Genomic DNA, 19,927 nt, shown 5'->3' with positions numbered 1-19,927 from the left:
GGGTGTTATAGTCATTATCTCAAGAAATGGTTCTGTTGTCTCAAGACCTGAAACTTCAAAGCTAAAATATGGAAATAGTGGAGGCATGTCTCAAGACATGGCTTCACTGTCTTAAGACATAGCCTTACTGTAACAGCCCGTTTTTGAGTCAAATAAAAAAAGTGGTTTCGGAACCACGAATTCGAGGTTGAAATATTTATTTTATTATTTTATTAAAGTTTATAGCATGATAGAATTATTATGTGAAAGTTCCGTAAAGAAATTTTACTGTTTGAATGCTTAATTCAGTAAAAAGGACTAAATCGTGTAAAATGTAAAATGCATGTTCCATTGGCTAAAGGTATGAAATAGCTTTGACTTTTAAATATGATGGCCTTAAATGGTAATTAAATCACTTGAAACATTAATGGACATATATAGACACATTTTAGGTGTTTTAAAAGGTTATTAATTAAGGGTATAATTGCAAATTGGTTATTAACATAAGATAAATAAAAACTAAATAATAAAAAGATGGTGTTCATCTTTATTTACCACCAAAATTGAATGAAGAAGAAGCTAATATAGGGTTCTCCATTTGACAATCATAAATTCTTCAATTAGGTATGTATTTTGACTCGGTTTTTAATGATTTTTACGTTTTTAAAATCATTGTTTCGTATTCTAGCTAGCCCGTACCTTAGATTTTGAAATTGTTGAAGATTTAACATGGTACCATTGTTGAATGTTTGAGTAATTTGATGGCTGATGATGGATTTTGAATATTTGTTGATAGTTAAACTAGTTTTGTAAAGTGATTTTTGACAAAAATGTCAAAAACGGATTAATTTGTGAAAATGTAAAATTATGTGGTTAACAGTATGAATAAATTGAAAATATGGAATACTAGTAATATGTATTAAATTCGGCTAAGCATGGGTTTATACTAAATTGCATGAATTTGTAATTTTATGTGATAAGGACTAAATTGTAAAAGTGTGAAACATTAGGGGCAAATATGTGCCAAAATATGAATTAAAGGCTAGATTGAATACTAAATGTACTAAATTTGATAATATATAGATAAAGATAAGCCGAGATCAAAATTAAATTGGGGAAAAAGAAAAGTGGACGAATTGTGTATAATTACTATTCGAGCGATACGAGGTAAGTTGGTATAATTAGAACCGAACTTTTAAATACTTTTAATTATTGAAATGAATGTATATAATTGAGTAATTGTAGCACCCCAAACCCGGCCCAGACGTTAAGGCCGAATCTGACGTGCCACTTTGAAGTCAAAAACCCGTGTTCCCTTTTTGAGTGTTTTAAAAGCCGACTTTTGTTAAACTAACCAAGTGAATGGAAGCTTGGCACTAGGTAGGTATCCCTAATAGAGGAGGTGAGCCATGAAGGCTGCTTAAGTACCAAGCTCTCCGATTGGATCCAATCCAAGACATGCCCACATCCATTGCCACACTTGGTTATAACAAGTTGAAATTTCTTTGAGTGGTTATCTTTGGTAAATTGAATATTCGTGACATCGTGTTATTTTAAAAAAAACAAGTATGTTTTGAAATCGTGCCCTAAGTCTAACCCATTTGAATTATTATCCATCAATTTAATGTTGTTTAAAATAATATAATCTCAGAAAATCAAAGAAGAAAATAAAGTTAAAATGGCCTTATTACAACCCAAAAATTAAATAGTAATTAAAAATAACTTAAGAAAACCAGTCTCTTTTTCAAACCTAAAAGTGTTCACCATGGCCGCTCTGAATCCCCTCCGGCTCCAAGTCACCCACATCAAGGCTCACCTGCAAGGTTAAAAAATGGGTGAGTTTGGAAACTCAGTGTGTAAGGAAAACCCATTCAAAGCCCAAGTCAGCTCAAGCCCATTGGGCCTAAGCCCATTCAGGTAACAGTGGTATTGGGCCAGAGCCCTTTTCAGATTACAATAAACCGGGCCTTAGCCCTTTATTCAGATAACAGTATGGCCCATAGGCCCATTTCAAAATACATGCAACATCAATAAATATATGCAAGCCCATTTGGGGAGACTACTCAACCCACCAACCACTACACTCCACCCGTACCAGCCCTACACTCCATGTGGGGAATAGCTCAACCAACCCAGCACAACACTCTACAGTTGCAGCCTTGCTGCTCAGTTAACAGTAAATTGAGGCAAAGCCTCCAGTATGTGGACAAGCCACTTTCAGTACTTCCTCCGTCAATATCCCAGTCCCATGCATCAGATAATAACAACATGGCATGCAGTAAATAACAACAGTCAAACATGCATTTAGGTCAATTTAACCCTAGGGGTATTTCGGCAATTTATTTCCTAGGGGTAAAATTGTAAATTTTCCACTTTTAAAGGTATTTCAGTAATTTATCTATTTTAGGGTTTTTCATGCATATTCCTACCTTTCACGTACTAACAGAATCACTACCGAGGGTTCTTACCGAATTGGGCCCGTTGGCCCATCATTCCAATTTTGGCCCATTAAGCCCAAAAATATCGAAGGCACAGAAATCATGCACTTTGCAGTCCAAACATTGCAGGTTACCAAAAACATTAATCGATTTACCTCACGAGCATTCGCACACTCACAAATCTACAAAATACTAGTTTTCGGCATTTCGACTTTTCGGCTTTTGCCGATCTAGACTAAGAAAGAGGGTGTTAGTTACACACCTGTTTGTGACGATATGCTGACGAGATCCACACACGAACCGCCTACAATTGGATTACTAACACGTTAATCTAACTATTCAAATACAAACTACGTATTAACCCCTTACAATATTCGGCCAACCACACTTACAGGTCATAGTAAGCTTATAAGAAATCAATAAGCAACTTATTAACAAATTTTTGTCAATGTTTACCACATAATCATAATTTCACTGCAAGTTGTCTTCCTGAGCAACAGTCACTTAATCATTTATAACTGGAACTACGAAACTCCAAATCAAGTGCCGTTAATTTTCCCTGAAAATAGACTCATATATCTTCTATCCATAAAATTTTCAGAATTTTTGGTTTATCCAATCAATACCAGATTTTTCTCAAAGTTTCCCATGTTTCACTGTTTGATTAATCTGACCACTCTTCATTATGAATCAAATTTCTCATTGTACAGAATTCAAAATATGTTCTCGTTTATTTCATTTGCAACTAGACTCATTAATATTTAATTACATAATTTATTCAGCTTCTAATTCATCTCCCACAATTTATGGTGATTTTCCAAAGTCACGTTACTGCTGCTGTCCCAAGCAGATTTATTACCAAATCACTCCTTCACACACCTATCTTGCATGCATGTTATTTAAACATGTATATCACCAATCAATCATCACATATCTATGATTTTTACTTAAGCATAATCTCCATTTCATCATTTTAAAGCACAACATGTTAGCCGATTTTTCCCTTTAGCATCTAAGGCACATGCATGATCATTTGTTTGGCTCAACTTCACCTATCTTCCATTTTTCATCAAAATAACATGAAACAACAACCATTTCCTTCATTTTAATTCATGACCAAATGCCCACAACACACCCAAAAACCAAAATATGCTTCAAGAGTTAAGGTAGAATTAAGAAGAACTCATGAACATCAAGATAAAAGCAAACTACCATGAACTTACCTTCAATTTTCTTCCCCAAGTGACCGAACATTCAAGAGCTTTCTCCTCTCCTTTCTCTTTTCTTACTTTCAGCTATGATGAAAAAAGATGGACAAAACTTTGTTCTTTTCACCCCTTTTTCTTTTAATAAAATTCATATTTCATCCATTGAATTCTTTAATACAAAAGACATGAAATGCCCACCATGGAACATTTACCTAACCCATTATCATGGAACATTTACCTAACCCATTATCAATTTTTATCAATTTGTACCATAAATTATGGATATCAAGTGCACATATTGTCTTCAACAACATGATGGCCGGCCACTTCATGTAAAATGGGAGGTTTGTCATGCAAATCCTCCTATTTTGCACTCCTATTTGTTTGGCCACTTCAATTTAGCATATAGCATTTTCAAACATTTTCACATAGGTTCTATTTCATAATTTCACCCCCTTTTTCTTATGGAACAAAAATTAACTAAAATTGTCGGGTTCTATCTTAAGTTTGGGCCTTTTAGAGGCCCACTAACATAATTAAACCTATGCCAACATTCACAGAATTCCCGAAAATTGGGGCGTTACAGTAATTGATCTACTTGAGTTATGAATGCCTTATTGATCTATTCTGCTGGTTATCAAGTCTCGTTTGAACCGTATGAATTTGTAGGATTTGAGTGACATGTCTTTAGGGTTACCATTTTGGTTGAGATCCTGCATTTGTTGCGGACTCACCGCAGCTCGTATGAGCTTACCGATATATTAGCTCATAAGAGCTTATTGTTTTCAGCTCGTTAGAGCTTGCCGTTTTAGCTCAATAGAGCTTACTGTCTATCAGCTCGGGAGGAGCTTACTGATTATAGCTTGAAAGAGCGAAAATGATAATGAATTGACAGATTACTGATTTATATACATAATGTATATCATCAAGAATCCTTTGAAATTCTAATAGGTTCAACAGGCATAAATTTTGTGATATGGTAAAGTACCATTTATACGGATGAGTTACTGTTATCGAATGAACTACTGTTCATATAATTGAGAATGAAATGTTACAAATAATGTATACGATATATGAATTTGTTATGATACAATGCATTGAGTATTAAGTTGAGATAATGGATGATTACATGTACTTATGTGACTAACTTGTTGATAAATGCTTGTGTTTAGGCATTTGGAAATTGAATTAAGTATATGTTATTTACTGTCTTGATTATGTATAAATGGTAAGTTTAATTCTAAATTATACGGGCTTACTAAGCTATAAAGCTAACTCTGTTTCTTTTTCCATGTTTTATAGAGGTTCGATAGCTCGTTTGATTCGAATAAGTCGGACTTACGCATCACACTATCTAGTTGCCGATTGGTATTTTTGAACTTGTGGTTATATGTAAATATGGCATGTATAGGCTAGTTATAATGGTGATAGTTATGGTTACTTGAGATTGTGATTTTGGTACATTTTGTGTTATAAGTCTAAGCCATGTGATTTGGCTAAATTTGATATTATGTTTTGGTATGTTTTAGCAAGTAGTAGATGGAATGGAAATATGCAAATATGTTTTGTTATATGGTAGGCTTATGAATGGAAAATGAATAATATTAGTTAAGTATTTGAATACTATGTAGAATTTGTATCATATGTGTATGAAATGTTATGGAATGGCTGCCAATTGGGTTGTAAAAATGCTACAATTTATGCTTGTGTATACATGTGAAAATAGGGTGGCATAATGGCTTTGCAAATAGCTTGTTTTTGTCCACACGGGTGTGTGTCTCAGCCGTGTGTACACAACCGTGTGTCCCCTGATGTTGATATTAAAATGAAGTCAGTATGCTCCAAATGGTCTCACACACGGGCGTGTGATTGGCCGTCTGGTACGAGTCAGTATGTCCCCAAATTGGCACACGACCTAGCACACGGACATGTGACTTGGCCGTGTTGCATAAGTCAGTATACTTTCCAGTTTTCATACGGCCTGGCACACAGGCGTGTCTACGGCAGTGTGATGCAAGTTAGTATGTATGCCCTATTTCCAGACGGCCGTGTTTGAAGCCGTGTGAGGCACACGGGCGTGTGACCCCTGTATAGGTGAAAAAGATTTCTAAGTTTCCAAAATTTTCATATGTTATTGGTTTAGTCTCGAACCACTTCTAAAGCATGTTTAAGGCCTCGTAGGCTATTATTAGGGACAAATTGATTGTAATTGAATGATGATTGTATGATTTGATCGAATGTGTGAGAATAGTACAATTATATGTGTTATAAGTCTGATAATACTCCGTAACCCTACTCTAGCATTGAATACAGGTGAGGGGTGTTACACTTACATTTTGCTTGTTTAACCCGAGATTCATAACCTATCTCCATGTTTGACTATCTTTGTCCCTATTTGTTATTTGTAGGCCCGTTTAAGTTCTTTTAAGTTCATTTATCACTTGTAATATCTTTTAATTGTATTAGCCACACTTGACTCATTTTTGTTCAAAATTCATGCTTCAATGATTGTTTTAATGTTTGTTTGAGTTTTTTCATCAATGGATATGTCACGCCCTAAAAATGTTATATTTTGGTTTTGTGAAATTGGGACACAATTGTGTATCTGGTTCAATCGTTAAATGTGCTGAGTGTGTGTGGGAGGTCCCAAGTTCAAGCCTTACTTGGGTTAAATTTTGGTATTTTATAAATAAAGCTCTATCTCTGTTCAATAGACTTTTATTTAATTATTGGTAGAGTTATATCAGAATGGGCCTGCTGGTCTGGTGGTTAAGTGGAGTGTTGGTGTGATAGAAGTCCTGTGTTCGAGTCTTTGCATGTGCATTATTTTTTGCTCGTTCATCCCGAAGAGTTTGAGTTGGACTAAAAACCTGAATAGTTGGATGTAGTGGGTTAGTGGAGTGATTTGGGGGATTGGATGGTTATCAAACTATTTGGGTATCCTCTCCTTCCCAAAAAAGTCCTCCATGCAGAATTTCCCTTCCCTTTTGCTGTGAATTTCCTTCTTTTTCTTTCTTGCTATCGTTTTATTTTTCTGAAAAGTCCCTGCATTCTATTATTTAGATCATCTTTTCGCGGTTTTGGTAAGTACGATTAGTGTATTATTATTTTTGGAATGATGAATCATTTTTTATTGAGTTTCGGTTGGTGTTTAAGAGACAATCAGAGGGCTAGAGATCTTTACTTGACAGTTTAAATGTGCAAGATCCCCATTGTGCAATCAGAGGCAACGTTGTTGTTAGTTTAGCGTTTGGATATCTTGTGCGTTTTTGTTTGAGTATGGCTATAAGTGACTAAATTGGTGAGTTATTGGTCAAATATAAGTTCTAGCGTGTTAGAGTTGCGTTGGTTGAAAAATCAAAATAGGTGTGTACCCGAAATGTAGGAAACGAGATTCAACAAAAATTCAAAAAAGCCTTCTGTCAATGCCACACGGGTATGTGGCTGCCCGTGTGGTAGGCTGTGTGACGGAACACAGGCGTGTGATCGACGAGCCAGGCCATGCATGCATAACATGGTCGTGTGATGGCCGGATGGACCGTGTGCGACGCACAGGCTAGACCAATTTGGGTCGTGTGGGCCACACGGTCATGTGGGCCCACACAGGTGTGTGGGACTCTGGGCTAGGCCATGTGATCCACACGGCCAAGGCCAATTTGGGTCGTGTGGGCCCACACGGGCAGGCCACATGGGCGTGTAAGCCTATGTTTCTAAAAAGTTTCTTAAGGTTGCACAGGTCACCCAAGTCGACTGTGAACCTATTTTAGGGTCGGTAAGCATTACTTAGACCCCTAATTGTGTGAACTGTCTGTATGATATTTGAACTGAGTATATATGCTAGTCTGAATGTATAAACTGTGACTGCATAATAGCTTAACATCTTTCGTATGTTGCATTGCATCGGGGTGTGTTATTGTTATTTTGAGGAAGTGTCTAAAAGGCTATTAAGCTTGTTATCTAGCAGCTCTGCTGCAAATTTCTGATCATGTGCCGCATTTCAGTACAGCATGGTGTGTAGGGATGGGTGGGTTGATTTAATCCCTACATTGTATGTAGGGATGGGCGGAGATGGTGTGTAGAGGCTGGTGGGTAGGATTCTGATTTCCTACTATTGCATATTGTATCTAAGATGGGCCAAGGCCTTGACATTATATCTGCTACTGTATCTGATTGGGCAAGGCCCAAACTGAATCTGAAATGGGCTCAAGCCCAGCCTATATCTGACTGTATTCTAATGTGTATCTGTATGCATGTTTCTGTGGGGATTACACACTGAGTTTGCGAAAACTCACCCTTTCTGTTTAATCTGTACAGGTAATCCCCAGACTTGACGAATCGGTCTGGCGGAGGACTCGGCGATGGCCACATATAAATTTTAGTCTACTTCTGTTAACTTTTCAGATTTTATTACTTATTTGGGGTTTTTGATGTAACTTTTGGACTTTGGACTGTCTGGTTTTGAGTTTTGGATTTTTAACTACTTTATGATTTTAGCACGTCTGGACAATAAAAACTCGATTTTGCTAAAAATAAAGGTTTCTTTCAACACAAATAGTTTTCCAAAAAATAAAAACTTCCAAAGCTTCCACTAAAAAGATATGATTTTAGACATAACGGGGAACATGTGTTTTACTTCAAACTAAGATAAAGACTAATTTAACTGGAACGGTTTAACTCGACAAACTCGTTTTCGACTTCCATTCCATGTGACATCGCCAGATTTGGCCATAACGTCTAGGTCGATTTTTGGGCGTTACAAGATATGTCGTCCTGCACCTATTTTTGTTTGAGTTTTTTCGTTAATGGATATGTCGTCTTACACCCAGTCGACTTTCAGGTCGGTGTAGGGTGTTACAGTTGTTTTGGGGTGAGTTGGACTTTCCTAAATTTGAAATGCTGAGGATAGGTGTGAAGAAGGTTAGGTTGGCTGAACTTATTTGCGAGCTTGAGAAAACACCATGGTAGGGGGAACTTTTTGTGAATTTGAAAAAAAATAGAGTAAATGATAATGTCATTGGACTGATGTTGTTGTTATCACTTTCTTTTTTCTATTTTTTAGGAAGGTAGAATAAGTTTCTCATGTTGAGCATTTTGTTGCACTTGTAATGTGCCTGTTCTGAATATTATTTATTACTTTTTTTTTGGCTTTCTGTTGAAGATCTCTTTCATAAATGCAAGCTTTGCTTTTGGAGTATGTGTCTCATACTTGTGTCCTTTTGAAATTCTTGTTGATAATTTGTTGCATGTTGAAAAGATGAATTCTAGCACGATATTGTGTGATAGGGGGAGACTCATTTTGATAGATGCTATCTAATCATTTGCTAAAATGTTTTGTCAAAATACCCAAAGGGGATAAAATGACACAGTCGTATGCTAAGAACTAATCTACACAACTGAAGTGGTGCCTGAGATGGTGGGCACTCCTTCAAGCACTAAATGGAAACCATAAAGCAAACAAGACTGAAGAAGTTATTTATGCAATTCAGTTTTCCTATGTCTAGAGAGCCTAGCTGAGTGAGAAATATGTGCCATCTTCAACAATTACAAAGTGAACCTATTCAATCACACACAACATGATAATTTCCCTTACCCTTGTACTTTGAGGATACAATACTCTCACCATTGTTTCACCCATTATGAACATAGCAAGCAAAACCATAATACAAAGGTTTTACTATCAATATAGCACTCTTACAAAATTATTCTCACAAAAAACAAGTTAAATGTCTTACTCTCAGTACAATTTACCTAAGCAGGTCTTTCAAATATATAGACTTTCATTTTTTAGACTTGCTTATAAAATAAGATCTTATTCAACCCACTAAAACAACAATACCATAAGAATAATTCTTAATATTAATAACATATCAACTAAATATGGACTCTTGGCAACTCATCCAATAGAATCACGATCCAATCCAAAGTCAATGGTCCAAGGGATTGTCTTGGGAATTTCCTATTCAATCAATCACCAAATATAATGTTCCCAAGTAATATGATCTTTCAATATGGGCTAGATGTCAACCAGATAATCTGCATAGCCCAAATATAACATTCAATAAATTGCCAACACCTGAATACGGAAACTGTCTCCATACAAATTTGACAGGTAGGGGAGTGGGCACTCCCTCTAGCACCAAATTGCCAGTTTCATATTTTTCAAAAAGGGATATTGTTGGGATTTTAATTTTATTTCTTTTAGTTGTTGCATGAAATGTTCAAACATCACTTGGGGCAACAAGTTAGGATAATTAAAGTGTAGTGAGTTTTTTTGGCATTTATGACTTGTTTGATCTTGGTTGGTTTCCTATAATCAAATGATCATTGGTTCATGCTTAATATGATTTTATTTTTTCTGGAGGATTTTTTTCATTAGCTAAATGTGAAAAGGAAGAGGAGTATTTTTATAAGAAACAAACTTTAACCTTATCCTTTAAAGCCTTTGATTTACTCTTACTTGGTGCTAAATTTGATTTCAAATTGCTTGGGGTTGAAGGCTAATAGAGACTTGAATTTAAATTGTGTTTTAACTTACTTAGATGCCAATCAACTCCTGCCTATAAATAGGTTGCTTTGATATTCATTAAGGGCATCCCTTTAGTGTTTTTGTAAAAGCTTTCATTCTAGTTTCTACTTATATTTGCTTTGTATTGTTGCTATCTTTTGTCTAGGTATTTCTTGGAGAGTAAACATTGTTTGTAAATGAAATGTTTGGCTAAGTAATTGTAACAATTAGAGTTCAAAATTGGGGCTACAACTGTCTTGCGTTCTAAGTAGACCTGTGGCCCAACCTGAAGGTTGCCTAAAAAGTGTGAGGGTTTGGGCAAAAATATAGGCCAAAAAATGGGTTTGGGAAAAAATAAGGCCCATTTAAAAATGGGTTGGCCCTCAGGTAAGGCTTTTTGGCTCGGGCCCGGCTAGAATTAGCAAAAAGAAAATCTTATTTTCTTATTGTTTTCTCACTGTTTTGCTATCATTTTACTATTATATTACTACTATTTTGTTTTTATTGTTTTGATATTCTATAACTCTTTTTTTATTGTTAATTTTGTTACTATTTTAGAGGCATTTGCTTATTAAGTTATACCTTTCTTAGTGTTATTTATGTATAAATATTTTTTAATTTATTTTCAATTTGTTGGAAAATGTTTGTTTTAATGTTTTTAGTATTTTTGATGTATAATATTTTTTAAAATATAAAATGAATTCGGACCAGTTGAGCCTGAGTTTTAGCATTTTTATCTTGGGCAGCCTTGGGCAAAATTTTAGACACATTTCTCGAGTCGGGCCAGGCTCAGACCTAGCAAATGGACCTAAAATTTTAGTAAGGCTCGGCCTGACCCGACCTATGGACAAGTCTAATTCTAAGGGTTGACTGAGCTTTAGTAAATAAAGTTTTAGATAAATTGTTGAAAAAAATCATTCACTAAATAAAGCTCCACAAAGTAAAATTGTTATATGAAGTGCGTTAACAAATGTTGTATGTAATTTTATTCCTTTTATAATTTGTTTGTTGGAACACTAGTTGAGAGAAATAATTGAAACTTACAACAAACCAAGAGCTTTTTTTAATAATAGTATAACAAATTAAAGGTAACTTTAAATAGGTAACTTTAGATTGGGTACTTAACTTATTTGTTAAGTGAGAATTTAAATAGGAGACGTTGAGTTTGATCAACTCTTTCATTCTATATAAGTTTTTACATGAAATTTTAGAAAGTTCAGGGTGCCATAAATACCATACTTCAACCAATTTTATCTCTATGGTGGTTTTGATATGTTGAAAGTTTTACGGACATACAAATCCCTTATTTACTATAAACTCTTGGTATTTTTTTTTATAACGGAGATAAAACTTCCAAATAAATGCAATCTAATTTTGATAGACTCGATCTGATGCTAGTTTAATTATTTTTATTTTTTTGACATAATGTCAAATTTAATCTCTACATTTATATTTTTTTTCAATTTAACCATTATTATTTTTTAAGTAAAATTTAGTCATTAACCTTTCAAAAAGTATAATCGCTTTTTTTTAACAAAAATGCAGACTAAAAGAATATTTTTTTAACGATGTTGGCGAGGTAGTCTACCTAAACTTCATGCTACCATGATATTATTTGCCTTATATGCCACATCAAAAAATTATGTGAAAAAAATACATATATTCAAAAAATAAAAATTAAAAAGTTCATAATTTTTTTTAAATAGCATGAAGTACATGTATATTGTCATGTTTAAAATTTTGAATTTTTTTGCCAATATTTCAATTAGAAATTTTTTTAAAGGTTGATGGTCAAAATTGACTCTTTGTAAGAAGTTAATGGTCAAATTTTTTAGATATGTAAAATAAAACTGAATAAACCAGGATCTATCATGTCAAATCATTAAGAATAAATCAAGAATAAAACTAGATGCGGAAGCGTACCTGAATCCATGAATTCTTTGAAGTTTTACCGAATTTTGGGAATTTGATCTTCCAAATTAGCACACAAGAAATTCAGAGAATATCTGCTCTCTCTTCCCTAATGATGGGAAATTAGAAAAGATATCTTGTGTATAATTTGGGGACCATAACCCTAATATTTATAACCTTGGCATATTAGTTCTAATCAAATTCTAATTAGCCCATCATTAATTAGACTTTGATTAGAACTCAATTACTAGAGTATCTACACATATTTGACCCATACTTTATTTAAAAAATTAAAGCCCAATAAAGTTCTAACCAAATTAGATCACTTTTAATTTGGGCTAACTTATCATGATTGTAAATAATAACATGTAATTACCCATATCATATATGTGATGTCCATATTTTCCAACAATCTCCCACTTGGACCACATATATATACGAATTACTCTATAATTACATGTCATTATATAACCTTATGAGCTCAAAATTTTACTATCATGTCCAAATGGTATTCCGAACAATCTCGTCCATTAATTATGTTAACATAGAACCAAGGCAACTTTCGTTACATATATCGTAACTAAATCCATCCATGATCACGTATATTAACACAACCAAATGACATAGATCAAGTATGGATATCTAGCATGGAAATTACATACAATATGGTCTAAACATGTCTATTTCCAACTGGTCCTCTTTAAACTTAAGTGGTCAATTTCAAAACAATAAACAGAGTGAATAAACTAAATACTTCATTTCTTATCAGAAAATAACCAAATACATAATTGTCTAAAAACAAACATAAAACAAATAAAATATAAACTCCCACTAAATTATGATATCCTCAAACAATGTAACACCCATGTGAGCAGTGTGCTCATGAAAGACCTTGGGTGGTAAACCTTTTGTGAGAGGATCCACTATCATGGAGTTTGTCCCAATGTGCTCTATGGACATTTGACCATTTTGCACTCTTTCTTTTATAACTAGGAACTTTATGTCAATATGCTTTCACTTAGATGAACTCCTATTGCTATTGGAATACAGCACTACTGACTTATTATCACAAAATAATTTGAGTGATCTTTCTACATTCTGCAAAATGCGCAGCCCTGTGACAAATTTTCGCGGCCATATTCCATGGTTTGATGGCTCATAGCATACTACAAACTCTGTTTCCATAGTGGATGAAGCTACAAGTGTCTGTTTGACACTTTTCCAAGATATAGCTCCTCCAGCTAACAGGTAAATATAGCTTGATGTAGATTTCTTACTATCCTGGCATCCAGCTAAATTAGAATCAAAATACCCTATGACCTCCAAAAGATCTGATCTCTTATAAGTAAGCATGTAATCTTTTGTTCTCTGAAGATATCTCATAACCCTTTTAGCTGATATCCAATTGTCTATACCAGGGTTGCTTAAATATCTTCCTAACATCCCAACAATGTACGCAATGTCTAGACGCGTACATACTTGAGCATACATTAAACTCCCAATAGTTGATGCATAGGTAATCTCTTGCATTTCCTAAATCTTAATGTTACTTTTAGGGCATTGAGCAAGACTAAATTTATAACAGCCCGATTTAGACCCTAATCGGAATGGTGATTTTGGGACCAAGAATTCGAGTCAAAAAAATATTTTAAAATTATTTTATGTGTTTATTTTGTGTGAATTTATATCTGTGAAATTTTCATGATTTAATTTTGTCATTTAGGTATCCGATTTAATAAAAGGCTTAATCGCGTAAATTAAAAAATTGTAGTTTAATGTATAAAGGGTTGAATTGTTATTGGCTTTATAAAAGGAAGCCCTTAAGTGGTAAATAGCCCGTTGACTTATTAAATGGACGGTAGTGGACATATATTATATTGTTTTGTTATAACTTTAGCATGGATAAATAAGTAAATTAAATGTTAAGTTAATAAAATATATTATAACATTCAACATAAATAATAATAATAAAAGAAGCCATGTCCATTTTATTTCTATCATTGCCGAAACTAAAACAAGAGAGAAAAAGAAAATAAAACCTAGGTTCGGTTGCTTTTCAAGCTCAATCAAGGTAAGAGTTTAACTCGGTTTTTGATGATTTTTACGTTTTTTAGATAGTTGCTTCGAGTACTACAAAACTCATGCTTGAAATTTTGATTTTGATGAATATTTTTAGTTGTGTCGTTGTTGAAAGCTTGTGATTTTTGTTGTTTGATGATGAAAAATGAAAGATATGTCTTAGATTAACATATTTTGTATTGGAGTTTTCGATGATTTTGAGTAATTAGGACTGAATTGCAAAAATAATAATTTGAGGGACTAAAATATGGAATAATTGAATATATGGACTTGTTTGAGAGTGGTTAAAATTCAGCCTAACATAAGTATAGAGAAATTTGGTGTATTGTGTGTTAATGCAATAGGGATTAAATTGAAAAAAATTGTAAATGTCAGGGGTAAAATAGTAATTTGCCTATTTATGTGTTTTTGGACTAAATTGAATGAAAATATGTTTGAATGAACTTAATTTGAATATGTTTACATCAAGAACTAAAGAAATCAGATTTGGACCGAGGAAAGTCAAAAGTTGTCGACTAGTCGATCCGTACTGGTTTTTCGTTGTCCGAGGTAAGTTTATAAGCAAATAGACGTGTTTATTTGGAAATTTAATGTTATATTTATATGTTTTTATGAAATATTAGAATTTAAATATGCTATGGCCGAACATGATTAAATTTGGCTACTACACTTTCGAATTCGATTCGACCGAGTTACGACGTCCGAAAGCCTCGTATGAACCTTAGGAATAGTTAGGATACATATGTCATGACATAGGATTCCGATATATGTGTGCGAGTAAGACCATGGCATCAATATGTGGTTCCGATATGTGTTTACGAGTAAGACCCTGTCTGGGACAGTGGCATCGATTTGTGGCTACATGTAAGACCACGTCTGGGACGTTGGCATTGTACAATTTATGTGATTATCGAAGTGTCCTATCCAATTTTGAATGGTTCATCGAGCAAAGGCAAATCGTGATCGAATGTGTAAAATAGGCTAAAAGGTAAGGTATGATTTAGCTTTTTAGCTATCGATAATAAGGTATGTATGTGACTTGATAGTTGATAAATTATATGTGATGTAAGGTTAAATATATACGTGTATTCGGCTTTGTACAAATGGTAAGTATATTATGGAATTAATTTTTGGTTATGCATATATAAGTGATCATAAATAATTGGTCTTATCAGAGTTATATTACATAATATTGAATTACGGTTCTTAGACTTATATAATTGTGCAGTGGCTGATTAATTATGGCATTTTGGCTTTTGAAAATTGAACAGTGGTTTTATTACTTAACTTGTGAATATTCGGCTAAGGTAATAAATATATGTGTGGTTGGTATATTGTTATTGAAGATATAAGTAGAGAGTAAGCTTGTTAATGATATTGAAATTTGATTAAATTAAATTAATTATATTATTAGCTTGTTTAATTGCTTATGACTTACTAAGCTTTAGTAGCTTACTATGTGTATATTTTTCTTTATTTTATAGATTTGGAGTCAAGCTACAAGCTCAGGGGCCATCAGCCAAGTTCATCACACTATCAGCTATTTTTGTACCTTTATAAGTCAAACTTGAATTATGGCATGTATAAGTTGGTTTATGTTTTTGAAAGGTTGGATTTATTTTGGTTGTGTATATAAGCCATGCGAAAATGGCTAAATTAATATATTAGTGTTCGGTTATGATAGGTAAAACTTATATTAATCTCGATTACTTAGTTGTGTGCCTTAAATGCATAATATATGTGATGAGCACCATATGTTTTGATAATGGCTTGCGTATTATTTTAAACTAGGTTGTGTAAATTCTTAGTCAAATGCTTAATGACCTTGTCTATTAGTAATTGATGTTGGAAATTTGGATGTGTAAGTGACTATTTAAACAGTAGGATTCGGCCATGGAAGTGCATTAGCTCGACGTGCGTTTAGTATGTTTATTAATGTGTGATGGAGAACATTAAAAACGGCATTGTTTCAATGATGGGTGGTTATGTTCTAGCTTGGTTAGTTTGATTAATAGGCGGTTAATAATGTATATAATTCATGATTAACCTAGTTGATTAATTGTTATATAAAATTGATGTTTAAATGTTTGGTACAGCCTTGGCTTTTGGGTAAATGCGCATCTTGCATGCATTTATGATGAATAAGTTAAATATAAATGTTTTGTTTTATATTAAGTCTATATCAAGGGAGTAATCATAATATACATTTGACTTGTTTTAATAGTATACACATTCAGTCATATATTCCATTATTAAAGACATTGAATTATTACAAATTTTGAAGTTTATTTATGAATTAGGTTGAGACATAAGTACGTGATAATTGGACTTGTTATGTTATTTTTGGTTTTCGCATACCGTGTATGTATGTAAAGTTTTTTTTTATGATTATGAGTGCGTATTACCTCTATACATACGGTTATAGGAACTTGGTAAATAAGTGTAAGTAGGGAATGGGTATAATGCAATATATAGATTATATTTAATATTGTTGTTTCATGTGGGTAATATGATTATTCACATATACATGAGGTGAAATGTTCTAATTTAAAAGTAGTATTAATTTATGAAATAACTTTTAATTAACCTTTGAGACTTACGTTTGTGATTAATTATACATATATATGCATGTGTTTATTTGAGATTGTGTTTTAATTCAGTAATGCCTTACCACCTTGTTCCGGTGACGGATACGGGTTAGGGGTGTTATAAAATTTGTCTCCTTTAGTGACAGGGGTGCCACCTAGTTTACAACTCTACATGCCAAACCTTTTGAGTACTTTATCGATATAGCTCTTTTGTGATAATCCAAAAATACCTCGAGATCGATATCGATGTATCTAAATTCCTAAAACAAAAGAGGCGTCCCCAAGATCTTTCATCTCAAAATGCTTAGATAAAAACCTCTTGGTTTCGTGCAATAAGCTTATATAATTAGCGGCAAGCAAAATGTCATCACCACATAGAAATAGAAATATGTACTTACTCTCATTGAATTTGTGATACACACAATCATCAACAATATTCATCTCAAAATTGAACGAAACAATTATTTGATGAAACTTGTTGTACCATTGATGGGAAGCTTGTTTGAGTCCATAAATGGTTTTTTTCAATTTGCAAACCATATTCTTTGAGTTTTCTGACTCAAAATTTTCTGGTTGCACCATATAAATTGTTTCTTCAATGTCTTCATTAAGAAACATAGTCTTAACATCCATCTGATATAACTCAAGATCAAAATGAGCAACAAGTTTCATGATTATCCTGAAGGAGTCTTTCGATGAAACTGGAGAGAAAGTATCTATAAAATCAATACCTTCTTTCTGAGTATATCCTTTAGCTACAAGATGCGTCTTATACATCTCCACATTACCATTTTCATCCCTCTTGGTTTTAAATATCCATTTACAACCAATTGGTTTTACACCTTCAGGTAATGGGACAAGTTCCCAAACTTTATTGTGTTGCATAGATTTATACTCATCTTTCATGGCATCAATCCACTTTTGAGAATTAGAACTTTTCATGGCTTGATAAAAGTTGATTGGATCATCTTCCATCATTCCATTATCATCCTCATGTTCTTGGAGAAATATAATATAATCATTTGGAATAGCATTTCTCCTTTCTTTTGTGGACCTCCTTAATGGCACTTGTTCTTGAGGTTGTTGAGTTTGTTCTTCTGGAACAATTACCTCATTTTGAATGGGGAGTTGTTCAACATTGTCTTGTAGAGGTTTTGGATTCATTTCTTGATCAATAATATGAATAAGAACCTGAACATCGTCAAAAGTGATAGTAAGAACTGAGTTAGAATCCAATTCCTCCTTAAAAGCAATGTTTCTAACCTTATTTTTCCCCCCAAACTCAACATCCTCAAAAACTGTTGCAGTTCTCGTCTCAAAAATATTCCTTATTATGGGATCATAAAATTTATAGCCCCTAGATCGATCAGAATAGCCAATAAAGTAGCTACTTACTGTTTTGGAGTCCAATTTCTTTTTATATGGCCTATAAGGCATTACCTCAACTAGACATCCCCAAATGTGAAAGTGATTTAAACTAGGCTTTTGACCTATCCAATGCTCATAAGGTGTTTTTGCAACTGCTTTATTGGGTACTCTATTCAGAATGTAAGCTATTGTCTTTAATGATTCCCCCTAAAGGGACTCAAGTAAGGTAAAATGAGCAATCATGCTCTTTACCATATCCTTAAGAGTTCTATTTCGTCTTTCAGCTACACCATTCATACTAGGTGATCCTGGCATGGTGTACTGTGGGGCAATACCGCATTCCTTTAGGAATTTCGCAAATGGTCCTGAACATTGTTCACTTGAGCCATCATATCTACCGTAGTACTCACCAGCACGATCAAATCTGATATTTTTAATCCTTTTGTTGAGTTGATTCTCAACTCCAGCTTTATAAGCTTTGAACACGTCCAAAGACTGAGATTTCTCATGAATGAGATATAGGTACCCATAACATGAGTAATCGTCTATGAATGTTATGAAATATTGTTGACCATTCCAGGATGCCGTAGGGAATGGCCAACAAATATCTGTATGAATTAATTCTAAGACGTCTGAAGATCTGTTGGCACCCAATCTCTTGGTTTTGGTTTGTTTTCCCATAATGCAATCGACACAGACATTAAAGTCTATGAAGTCAAGGGACTCTAAAATACCATCAAACACAAGGCATTCAACTCTAACTTTTGAGATATGACCTAAGCGGCCATGCCATAATGATGCTGAATTTTCCTTATTTAATTTGCGTTTAATATCACGTGATTCCACATGCTAGGTTTCATTATCGGATGCAAATATTTCTAGCAAATAAAGGTTGTCATAAGTATTTAAATAACCAGTTCCAATAACATTTGAATTTAAAGATAAATTAAATTGATTGTTTCCAAATGAAAAATAATATCCAAGTTTGTCCAATGAAGAAACAGAAACTAATTTCTATCTAAATGATGATACAATAAAAGTGTCTTTTAAATCCAAATAAAAACCAGTTCCTAATAACAACCTAAAATGCCCAATTGCTTCCACTTCTACCGATTTTCCATCGCCCACAAAGATGTGTCTTTAACCATCACTTGGCTTTCAGTAACTCAGGCAACCCAGCATAGAAACACTTATGTGAGTAGTAGCACCAGTGTAACACCCCTTACCCGCATCCGATGCCGAGAAAGGGTTTGAGGCGTTACCGGACTTAAATGTACACCATTTCATAAAATCGGGCCATAAAATTTCATTCGTATCAAAACTTTTCATACACATGCATAATGTCCCTTACATAAGCTACTGAGGCTCTAAACATGCATTAAAGGCGGTTTGGGACTAAACCGAGAACTTTGGAAAGTTTTAAAAAAACTTAGAAAAATTTTCAGGAATCAAGGTCACACGCCCGTGTGGACACAGGGACACGCCCTTGTGTCTTCAACACGCCCGTGTCCTTAAGCCATGTAACTCTCTGTTTATGACGTCAGCAAAACAGTTTGAACCATACGGTCAGGCCACACGCCCGTGTGCTAGGTCGTGTCCTCCATACAGCTGAGATGCATGGTCATGTCTCTGCCCGTGCAGCTAGCACTTAGGTTATTTTTCAAGCCTTTTTGTTGCCTTAATCTTTCACAAACTTAACCATTTAAAAGACACATATCATAGCATCATTTTAATGATTAAACACTCTTTATTAAGACATATTCACCACATTAACATGTGCTTTTATATGTAATGCATCTACGCATGCAATACCAAGTCTAGAATCCTTAATTCACATTCATAAGACCTGCC

At 33.9% G+C, this 19,927-nt stretch overlaps 1 protein-coding gene and 1 long non-coding RNA gene across 2 annotated transcripts; both read right to left on the bottom strand.

Annotated features, from left to right (window-relative positions):
• Window positions 1-1,614: 1,614 nt before the first annotated feature.
• On the bottom strand, window positions 1,615-3,686 carry LOC121228289 (uncharacterized). Its single transcript, XR_005925858.1, has 2 exons — window positions 3,641-3,686; window positions 1,615-1,795 (listed from the first exon to the last, which is right to left on the bottom strand). It is a non-coding gene; the product is annotated as an uncharacterized lncRNA (long non-coding RNA).
• A 9,369-nt stretch (window positions 3,687-13,055) lies between these two features.
• On the bottom strand, window positions 13,056-13,571 carry LOC121211445 (secreted RxLR effector protein 161-like). The gene has a single exon (XM_041084218.1). It carries the CDS (start codon window positions 13,569-13,571, stop codon window positions 13,056-13,058), a length of 516 nt encoding a protein of 171 aa, XP_040940152.1.
• Between the last annotated feature and the right edge of the window lie 6,356 nt (window positions 13,572-19,927).

The sequence above is a fragment of the Gossypium hirsutum genome, chromosome A01 (assembly GCF_007990345.1).
Source record: "Gossypium hirsutum isolate 1008001.06 chromosome A01, Gossypium_hirsutum_v2.1, whole genome shotgun sequence".
NCBI classification, from domain to species: Eukaryota; Viridiplantae; Streptophyta; class Magnoliopsida; order Malvales; family Malvaceae; genus Gossypium; species Gossypium hirsutum.
This window is presented reverse-complemented; position numbering and strand designations above follow the sequence as displayed.

What these genes read in the sequence shown, in the direction of transcription:
- LOC121211445 (XM_041084218.1), bottom strand. Translation starts at nt 13,571, where the DNA reads ATGCAAGAGATTACCTATGCATCAACTATTGGGAGTTTAATGTATGCT.